Below are 11,097 nucleotides of genomic sequence, written 5' to 3' on the forward strand. Positions count from 1 at the left end.
TGATTCACTGTGTATTACTTATCTTTTGACGGTGGGTATTCAAATTGAATACAATTTTTTTCTTATTATTAAGTGTCTTTCTTATTATCTTTATTATAATATGTAATAAAAGAACTTTTATTGGTTGATCAAATTACAATTGTCCTACAGAGTAAAATCCCTTCCTCATTTAACATGCATTCTATTCATACTTGATATATGCGTTGTATTTTAATTTAATAAATATGTACGCGTAATAAATATTATTGGTTATTATCAGACTTGTTCCGGGACAGAAAATGTGATAAATTCCCATTGCAAAGTGTAAAGTATTTAACAATGTTACAAGTGTGACTGAAATATTGCATTAATTTGCATTTATATCCTAAATACGGTTCTAATTCTTTATTGTATTTAAATTTATAACTGTCTGCGTTATATTGTGCTAAACAAATAAAAATATATATATAAATGTAAACTTGAAAAGGTCAACTTTAAATAGATGTAAATACACTCGATTCATATATTCAATTTATCTAATAATCTAACAAACATATCACAGTAAATCCAAAAGTTATTGCAGTAAAATATTAACGACAACGAATAGTAAAAAAATTAAATATGTAATGACAAAAACACTACTCATTTAGAAGTAAAATAGCTACTACTTTCACAGCCGCGGATCCAACTCGAGTGTTTGGGAGGGAGAGAACTTTTGTGTTTTTTTTTTCTTCCTTTTTCCTCATTTTTACGACTAACATATCTATGTACAACATTTGACTATGTTTTTTTGTCTGACTTACATATGTATGTACAACATTTGACTGTACTAAATGAATCATTATTCTGTTTGGTTATATTAAACTTTATGATAAAACTTTGTCTCGAAGTCCCCAAAAAGACACTAAAAGTCATTCACAATTGTTACCGTATTCCGTTCGTGTACTTTTGAAAACTTGCAGCGAGAGAGTAACCCAGCAAAATCTTTACATACCCGGTAAGTAGGCAAGTAATATTGGAGAAAAGTGTAAGTAGTTACTTTTTGGGTGAATAACTACTTATTTTTCTTCGACGATGACCAAAAAATAACTAGTTTCAAATCTGCTTACCCGATTTTCCGGATTTAAAACTGGTTCTATAGTCATTTTTCATGTTTGCTATTCTATTCTCTTACTCAATGCCCTATTAAAAAATAGTTTTATCATTCTATCTGGAATGGTTTTCACACAAATGTAAATATCAACATTTCTTGAAAAAATTTCTAAAATCGGCTATGGTTAGAAACACTAACTAATTTCTTATTAGACATACGACGCTATATACAATTGACTACTAATTCCATTCAAAAAAATTAATTTATTTTATTGATAACGAGAACTCATTACCAAGTAATGTATGAAATAACTACATAACCTACAATACTCATTACCAAAATCTGAAAATATTTTACTTTGAAGAGAGTGATAAACAAAAACTTTCTTTCTATCATAAAGTTACTGGATATTTTTATTGGAAAGTAAGCGAACACTCCTATTATGTGCAAAAAATATAAATCATACGAATTTTATCTTCTTTTCGACTTTATTGAGGTAAAGTGAAAAATTTCTCCATGATATGAAATATTTTGATGCTTTTTCTGTGAACAGCATCTAAGAACAAAATGAACAATTGTGAAGGAAAACTTAAAGAAAATTTCCTTTATCTTCCCTTCGAGAGATATGAATAAACAATATAATATGTAACTATAAAAAGTTTAGTTTTCCAGAGAGTAACAAAAATTCCATAACTAATCTTTCATTTTTAGATGGCAAAATATTCATCAAACTATCCGCAATGTAAATTTTCAAAATCAAACAAGAAAATAAATGTGATTTATTTTTCATAACAAAGCATTTATCTTCTGTTTCTGAAAGAGGCTTTATATGGGGGCTAGGGGCAAATATGGAACAAGTCCTAAAAAATTTTGTGAATATATTTATTTTTATATAATTTTTTATTGTGCTGAATTTCATCGCGATATTTGTTTTTATAAGTTAATTTTGGACATTCTGAAGGGAGCTATGGTGAAATGGGGCCTGATCTTTATGAAACATGGCAGGGTCATCAAGACTTTTATATAACTATCGATATTACCTTTATATTTAACATAATTATGAACTCAGAAGTCATTTTCGGGGGGTTCTGTTCTATGGTCATTTTTAATAGGCTTCCAGCCAGACGGACGGACATAGCTTAATCGACTCAGAAAACGATTCTAAGCCGATTGGTATACTTTAACACAAACCCAATATACCCTCACTACTAAAGTCGTGTAGGGTATAAAAAAAATATTTTTGACAATTTTATAGGATTTAAAAATTTTAATTTTCTTAAATTTATACCAGGCATAGAGAATGTATTGAGGCTACAGTCACCGCCAAAACTCACCAAGATAGGGTATCAATATAATTATTTTATAAGATTTACATAAAATTGCAAATTATCTAATTTTAAAAGATTTTTTGTTTTATTATTTTTGGTATCTCTCATATAAAGAATTGGTAATTCTTTCTTTTGCATATCAAAAGACGATACATACATACATGCATAAATATGTACATACATACATATGTATGTACATACATACATATGTATGTACATACATAAGTTCACAAATATAACTGGTGGTTCAACTTACAAATTTCGTTTTTTATCAACATTTCATATGGGTTTTTAGAGATTTCCGAATGTGAGTTTTCATTATACATACATACATTCATACATACATACATACATACATACATACATACATACATACATACATACATACATACATACATACATACATACATACATACATACATATGTATGTATATCTGTTTTTATTTCTTCATTCATGTTAAATAAGATTCAAGCCGAACCGGTTAATAAACTTTCAATGTAGGTCAAGATTTGCGGTGATAAAAAGTCTAACGACGAATAACAGCTTAAACACATTAACCGGTACAAGTAATAGGAAGAGACAATAAGAAAGAAAAAAAATAACAAAACAAAACGAGTAAATATAAACAAACTCTTAAACAATTTCATTGCATTTTTATGACAAATACTTTCAAAGTGAAAATCTTGCATTACTATTTTTTAAATTTAAATACATACACTACATATCGCTTATTTACTTGGCATTACTCAAAATTAGGCTTTATTAAAATGGAAGAGCTGCACCAAAAATATACACAATTCTATAGTTGTACCTTACATCACTACAATTATATGACACTGCCGATTTTTGTCATGATCGGCTTTTGTTTGACCCTAGCCTATACAAACGCCCCTTTAAAAATGTCTCAAACATTCAAAATTTACTTATAACCAGGGAAACCAAAATATACAAATGCATGTTATTTTGAGGTGCGTTATATGGACTCATGGATAAGATATTTACACCTTTTAGAGTAATTCAGGAATTTTGGTATCGATTTGTTTGACCATATTATTGCATATTTTACTAATTTTTTTAGAGCCTATTTTACTATTTTAGTACAAATTTTGACGTTTTTCATTTTTTTTAAACATTTGTTGAGTATTTTACAATATTGAAAAAAATTTACTAGAATTTGCAATAAAGCATTAACATTTAAATCGGAATAAAACCGATTACTTTGGATTCTATGATACAAATCCATTTTTATCGTTTAAAAAACTAGTAAAGAAACCTATTGAATTCTATGACAATATTAAAATGCCAGTTTTAAAAACTATTAAATTAAAAGAAATATGTCAAACTTTGTCGTTTGAAATTTGTTTTATTTTTTGGTAAAACAAAAAAAAATAAGCTATAAAAATGTTGGAAATATGCGCAATATATGCAATTTAAAAAAAAAAAAGAAAACTAGTTAAAAGTTATTTTGAGTTACTGACTACAAACATGCATTTGCATAAAAATCCTTGCACAGGTCATAACGATACCTAATTTTTGACAGATTAAAAAAAGTACATTAATAAATAGTTAGGCTCCTATGTACAATGGTATGTAAAAATATCTACAGTATTGAAAAACGGTGCAAAACTAAAGTAAAAACAAGTAAGAAATTGTAGTCGGTCGAGGCGGACCATGTAATACCCCACACCTGTTACAAAAATAAAATGTGATGTAGTTTTCATAATAAAACATTTAAGTTGAATAAAACTGTGTATGGGGGCTAGGTGAAATAATGGGCCGATATTAACCATTTTCAATAGGCTTCGTCTACGGTACCATAGAAGATCATGTGCCAAATTTCATTGAATTATCTTTAAAATTGCAGTTTGATTACACGATTTACAACCCCTATTCGGTGGTTCAGTTGCATGGGGTCTAGGTGAAATAATGGGCCGATCATAAATCGATCTAATTGGTATACTTTAAGGTGCTATATGACCAATATTATTGTCCGTTACAAACATCAGCACAAACCCAATATGCCCTCCCCACTCAAGTGGTGTAGGGCATAAATATGATTGTTGATGAAATGCACACAATGTTTATTTTGTCTCGCTGTGTTATCGGAATGCAATTATTTGTAAACATAACTTTATTTAAATTCTCACCAGAAATCGAACATGTTTTTAAATCACTATTTGTATAACGTACCGAAGTACACGCATAAATATGTATCCATTCAAGGTCATATTTGCGGTCTACCTTTTTATCAAAATTCTAGAGAAATTTGTAAAGTGTCAATGAATTATGTGTAAACAAAAAAAAAAGAAAAACTTTTTAATGATATCGTAAAACTAATCTCCCTCATACTTGCTCGCTCTTTGTTATACTTTTTGATTATGTAAATTGAACTTGTGTATATTTTTCAACGTCTACATACAGTGATGGAATTTTTTTTAGCACTCAATTGGGATGTAAAACATAGTACAATTTGATAGAATATTCTGCCTATTCATTCAGTGCTAACTATAAACAAAAATTTCATTTTTATCTTAATAATTTATTTTTTAAGAGAAAGAGAAAACTATTTTTATCTTTATTCTGCTAAAAATGAATTAATCTTAAACTGAAGTAAAAAAGTTCTTTAAATCATTCTACTAACCTTGAATTTTTATCCAATATTACTTTGTGCTGATTTCGATTTCCATGGATATGCTGCATTCTCTCTGACTCGATAGTGCCTGGCCGTTGTTTTGACTGAAAAGAGTTTAAAACACCATCAGTCGCTGACGTAGGTTTAATTCTATCTTTGGAATGGAAACATGAGTTAAATTCAGACAACCTCTCGTTTGGTTCGAAATTTTTTAAAGTTTTGCTGACATTAGTTTGAGAATGAATGGTAGAAATCGCGGATGATAGGCAGCAGGAAGATGTTGATGATTGTGACGAAGATGATGATATATAATGGTGTTTCAGGTTTGTTGCATTTGTTGTTTCCAATTCTTCTGTTAGTTTCGGAATGGTTTTTCTTGTTTTGGTTGCACCTGGTGTTGACTCCTCATCTTCAGACATCATTGTTGAGTCACCACTCAATTGATTAAACATTTTGTCATTTTGATCAATGGAATCAAAACAATTTGATTGATGATTGTTATCATACTGATGCTGCTGATGATGATGACGATTATGATGTTGGTAATTCGATGAAGTAGTATTAATTGGCGATATTGACGACGTTGATGTAAATGTAGTAGTTGTTGTTGTAACCGCTGGCGCAGATATACTTGCCAATGATTCTGGTATAATTGTGCCAAAAATATGCTCGCCAAAAATAAAAAGATCTTTTGAGATTATCATTTTAACAGATTGAATATTTTTATTTTATTTTTATCTGTTTTTATTTGCTGAGCAAATAATTGTTATTCCTTTAATATCTGTAATAAAATCTGACGACTTCAAAATGCAAGTAAGGATAGATTAAAAGATTTAACCTACTTAATTTGGCACTATTAATTTTTTATATTTATTCTAAAAAACTTAAAAGCAAGTGAACCTTTCATTTGAAACTGAAATGTCATAACTTATAAATAATTACGCAGTGTTTTTACTAATTTTTTTTTTATTTTTTTATAATTTTGTAAATGGAACCATGAAAATGATTACTTTTTTGAACCACAGAAATAGGTAAATGTTATCCCACTAAAACAAAAATTCACATTAAGGAAACGAAGAAGTAAAGTTACAGATCAGTTAATAAGTAAGTCTCGTTGCAAAACAACGTTAAAGCAAACGATTTGTTATTGTGAAATAATTCCATCTGTCAAAATTTTGTTGGGGCGAATAAAAAAGAACAAAAAAAACTCAACAATATGAGTTGTGAGCAAATATTTTAATTTTTAACAATTAATATATTAAAATTGGGAGGATAAATTTTGCGAAAAATTGTGTTTTATGCGAAAATTAATTCGTCGGGCAAAAAATTGTTGAAACTGATCTGGAACGTATTACAGAGCAAAAGATATTGTTATTTTATCAAGAGAGAAGGACAACAAAGACATTAAAATCACTACTCAGAAAACTCTTTTAAAACCACAACTTTTTTTAACTTTTTAAAAAATTTCACAATATAAACAAACAGGAATTTTGACAGATAAGATTGTAACAGCTGATGATCAGAGCTGCGGACAAGGCTACCTTATTAATTGTATCATGATAAAGATCATTTTTTACCCCTTGGGCCCGCGCCTGATATATATTAATTTCCAAATTTCGTATGATGTATATTTATTTATTTTTCTTAAAATTATAATTTTAAGAAAACTAGAAAAATAGTTTAATTAATTTTGTTCAATTTTAAGGCCTTGAATATTTGCACAGTTTATGAAAATTAAAGATGTAAGGTTCGATTCCCTGAAAAAGTGTTAATTTTTTTCAACAAATTACTTATGTCTGTATTATTTGTAATCAAATATTTATAATTTTAATTTATGTAATTTACAATTGTTGCATTTTTTTATTTTTTATATTCAGTTGTTTTTACTTGTTTTGTTACTTTTTCCTTTAAGTATTTAAATTTTTGCTGTGTTTGTATGAAAATATATATTATACAATTGTTTTTTCAATTCCTGTAAATATTTTTACGTTAATTTTACTGCACAGTGATGTGATGATGTTTTTGTTGTCGTTGAACTTGGTTGTACATATGTATGTACTATCATGCATTTGTTGTATATTTGTACAGACATTGTTAAACAAATAATATTAAAAATTATCATATTAACAATTACAACAACGTCAATAATATTTTATATACAAATGTACATACATATGTACATATATACGTAAAAGTATATAAATTCTTATACAAGTAAACTGTATTTACTTATGTTCAAATATATTTATTAGGGTCATAACTCTTTGCAATTTTTGCAAATATCAAAAATACCATAGCAAGGCCTTGTAGAGCATGAACAAATGTTACGGAATATATTATTTTTTCGCGATCATATAGAAAGTTCCCGCACCTAACACGATAAATTTCTTATAAATATTACTTTTTTAAAATGAGAAAAATAAGTATATTTATTTTGTATCAAATCGCGACTATATTGCGTATTTAATCTATTTATATGAAAATAATTAAAACCATTTTAGATCAATTAATAGGAGAGTATTGTCTATAGGGTACTGCTGTGGTATTTTGCCGACCAAAAAGAATTCCGCCCTAATGTTCATATGTATTTTTTATTTTATATTTCAGTTTTATGTAGTGGGAACATAAACAATGCAGTGTACATTTGCCGAGATTTTATTTTTTTTATTTTCGATTTTCTTGTATTCCGCGAACAGATTTACATGTTCTTCTACCGACCGATCTTGTTTTTAACTGATCTTGCTGCAGCAGATGAAGACAACTTGAAAACAAAGCAATATCAGTAGTCAGTAGTCGTCGTCAGTAAACAAACAAAACGTATGCCGAATGCTTTTTGTTATTGTGATGTATGTTATGAGCAAACATTTTGTTGTGCTATTATCTCTCGTATCCAGTATCAATTCTTTATTTAAAGAAAGAGAACATTTCAGAGAAATTCATACTATATACAAAAAGAAAACTCTTAAAAGATTGTGAAATGTTGCTGTAATGCGATAATGCGATAACAATATCGGCAACACAAACACAAAAATGCATCAATTGGAGGTAGTCGTATCCAGCCCTTTTGAAATCTTTTTAGCATTATGATGAAGTCAAAACCTAATTATTCTCTTTTGCAGAAAATCTTTGATTTTCCAAGAAACATCGTCAATTGTGTTATCAGTAGCGTATCCAACATTATCTCACACAAATTATGTTTCGTACCAAATATATTTATGTGTCGCAAAATATGTGTAGTATTCTCTAAAATGGGTCAAATTTTGTTCATTAATGTCTAAAACTTAAAAGTATAAACATTAGTAGCCTGGTCTAAGCGGGAAAAAATAATGTTATAAAACTTTATTTCTAAGCATCTTGTTCTACAACTTTGTTCATATGTAGTATTTACCTAAGTTACGTGAATAGTATCTGCTTGGTTCCTAGAGGAACCGGACTTTAAAATTTTAAATATTAAAGAATGTACATACTTTTAATTCAATAATAAGCAATTTTATTGCTAATGAAGACAATTATATTGGAACATAAGTACAATATATAAAAAATATATTTTCTGATAAAAACATAATTAGGGAGTGAGATCGAAAAATTCTTAACATACATATATGTTTATAAAAAAGAAACCACTAAACTTACAGCTTTATTTTTTTTATTTGATTCAAATTATTATTACAATTTACAAAAAAAAATATTTTTATAGTTTTAATCACTAGTGATGAAATTTTGAACCCTTTTCGGAAACCATTCCATTAACGTTTTTATAGTGCTTTCTGTCACTTTGCTCGAACATGTAGTCCATCTCCGATTAAAATCTACCACACTTTTGGACACCTTTTTTGTACTCTTCAATTCTCTTTTAACAAGAGCCCAATATCTCTCCACTGGCCTTAGCTCCGGCAGTTTGGAGGATTTGCCTCTCTTGGTACAAATACCACATTATTAATCTTGTACCACTCAAGGGCTTGTTTACCATAGTGACAGGATGCCAAGTCAGGCCAAAAATAAGTGGACACATTATGAAGTCTTATGAATGGAAGCAGCCTTTTTTGTAAACATTCCTTGATGTAAATTTCGGTATTTATAGAGCCCGTTGTAACAAATGATTGGCTTCTTTTGCCGCAACTGCATATTGCTTGCCATACCAAGAACTTTCTGGGAAATTTTGTCTGCTTTTGGGTCCTAAACTTCTTCAACATTCCCTCGAGCATCAGCAACATAAAACTTTTGACCTGGAAGTTGCGAAAAATCTGCCAGAACATACGTTTTGTCATCCATTATGCAGCAAGAATATTTTTTTATAAAACTTGACTTCAATTTCCGTGCTCTGTTTCTGTCAGGAACTTTTTGAGCCTTGTATGTTTTTAAACCTGCATTAGCTTCAACTTTTCGTACCAAATAGACCGAGCACTGAGCTAACCGAGCTGCTTTCCTACCGGATGTGTTGGGAGCTCTTTTGAAAATGCGTTCTATTTTTTGGCTTTAGAAACATCATGTGGACCATTCCTTCTACCTGAACCAGGTTTTCTATCAACTAACAAGTTCTCCCGGTACTGTTTAATAACATTAGAAACAGTTTGACGGCAGACCTTTGTATGCTTGGCCAACTTTTTGTAAGACCAAGTTGGGTTTAGTTGAAAATATTTAATAATTTCAGTACGCACTTTTGGCAAAAAAAAAATAGTTTAGTACTTTGAGATCCAAAAAAAGTACCCTCTGGAATATTTTTTGATACTGAAACAAAATCTCTTTTTCTATCCCTGCTACACATAGAAACTTTTGTTTTAGAAAGACCTGGTCCACACTAGGAAACTTTTGTTAAGAAACTTTTGATTTTTCGTGAGAGAGAAAGGCAAAGAATATCATTCATCTTTCTCGCGGTACGGAGTTTCTCGTACTCGAAAACTTGTTTTGTTATTGTTCTCATTCGTAAAATAAGAAATCAATGCAATTAATACGTAGAATTAAGAAAATCTTGATCAACAAAAGCTTCCTAGTGTCGACCAGGTCTTACATAATGTGTGGAGTTCTAAGTGAAGTTAATGAGACGAATAAAAAAATAATTAAATAATTTGAACGAAGATAAATTAAATGGATCTTAATTTTCTTTTGTTTCTTGCGGTAGGTTAGTGTTCTAGTCTGGTAGACCGGAGGTGGTGGGTTCGATTCCCACTTGTGCACGGTGGTCAAAAATGATTTCTTTCAATTATTTAATTCTGATACATTTTTGATGGTAGATTATAGCTAACACTTCAAATCATACAATTTAAATCATATTTGATTACTGCTTAACCTTGTGACTGTTTAAACATATGCAAAGTTGATAATATTTTGCCTGTCGTTTTAAAGTTTTAAAATTAGAATTTAGGTACCTTTACATAAATGAAGGCTATGATTTTTCATTAAAAATTTTCTTTGTAAATTAGCACGTGTTTTAAAGTAGTCTTAATAAGTGATCATTTCATGCGATTTTGCGGTTTACTTTTTTCCGATAAATTAAGTGATTGTGGCCTACTTAAGAAACTAAGAAAGCTATACAAATCCAAATTTCGAAAGACCGCAGAAAGGGAAAAGGGGCTATAAGAGGTTGGGTGAACATTGTATCTACTACTATTATTTATCAGAAAAAAGTATTATAAATTGCATCTGCAACTTCCTGCAACTCTAGTAACTAGAGCATTTTTAATCACTTCGTCTATTCTAAACTTTTCTATATATTTCAACTTCATAAAAAAGAGAACCGAACGACATATCATCAATAATACAAAATCAAATGGAGGAGGGAAGGGTCTAGTAAACTTTTTTTTGAAAACTTTAAATTTTGAGTGAGATAGAAAGAAAACGAATATCATCCATATCTCGGTCGGTGCTGAGTTTCTCGTACTCGGAAACTTGTTTTATTATTCTTCTCATTCTACAATAACAAATCAATGCAATTAACACGTAGTTTCTCAAACAAAAGTTTCTATGTGTGGACATTAAGCAAACTTCAATTAAATACAAAATTTCTCCTACCTGGGAAACTAATACAAAAAGATTCTTGAAACGAGCGGACTATTATCTGGGGGGC

The 11,097-nt window shown here is 29.4% G+C and overlaps 1 protein-coding gene across 8 annotated transcripts; it reads right to left on the reverse strand.

Moving 5' to 3' along the window:
• Nucleotides 1-4,163: 4,163 nt before the first annotated feature.
• On the reverse strand, nt 4,164-7,746 carry LOC111684602 (uncharacterized protein DDB_G0286175-like). Of its 8 annotated transcripts, none has more exons than XM_046948863.1 (2): nt 7,326-7,746; nt 4,164-5,814 (listed from the first exon to the last, which is right to left on the reverse strand). In XM_046948863.1, exon 2 carries the CDS (start codon nt 5,735-5,737, stop codon nt 5,030-5,032), a length of 708 nt encoding a protein of 235 aa, XP_046804819.1. In that variant the 5' UTR covers nt 5,738-5,814; nt 7,326-7,746; the 3' UTR covers nt 4,164-5,029. The 8 variants fall into 8 exon arrangements, 7 of the variants coding, with proteins under 7 accessions (XP_046804819.1, XP_046804816.1, XP_046804815.1 ...); XM_046948860.1 differs by having other exon boundaries at nt 4,164-5,826; XM_046948859.1 differs by having other exon boundaries at nt 4,164-5,833.
• Between the last annotated feature and the right edge of the window lie 3,351 nt (nt 7,747-11,097).

Source organism: Lucilia cuprina, chromosome 2, assembly GCF_022045245.1.
Source record: "Lucilia cuprina isolate Lc7/37 chromosome 2, ASM2204524v1, whole genome shotgun sequence".
Taxonomy (NCBI): Eukaryota; Metazoa; Arthropoda; class Insecta; order Diptera; family Calliphoridae; genus Lucilia; species Lucilia cuprina.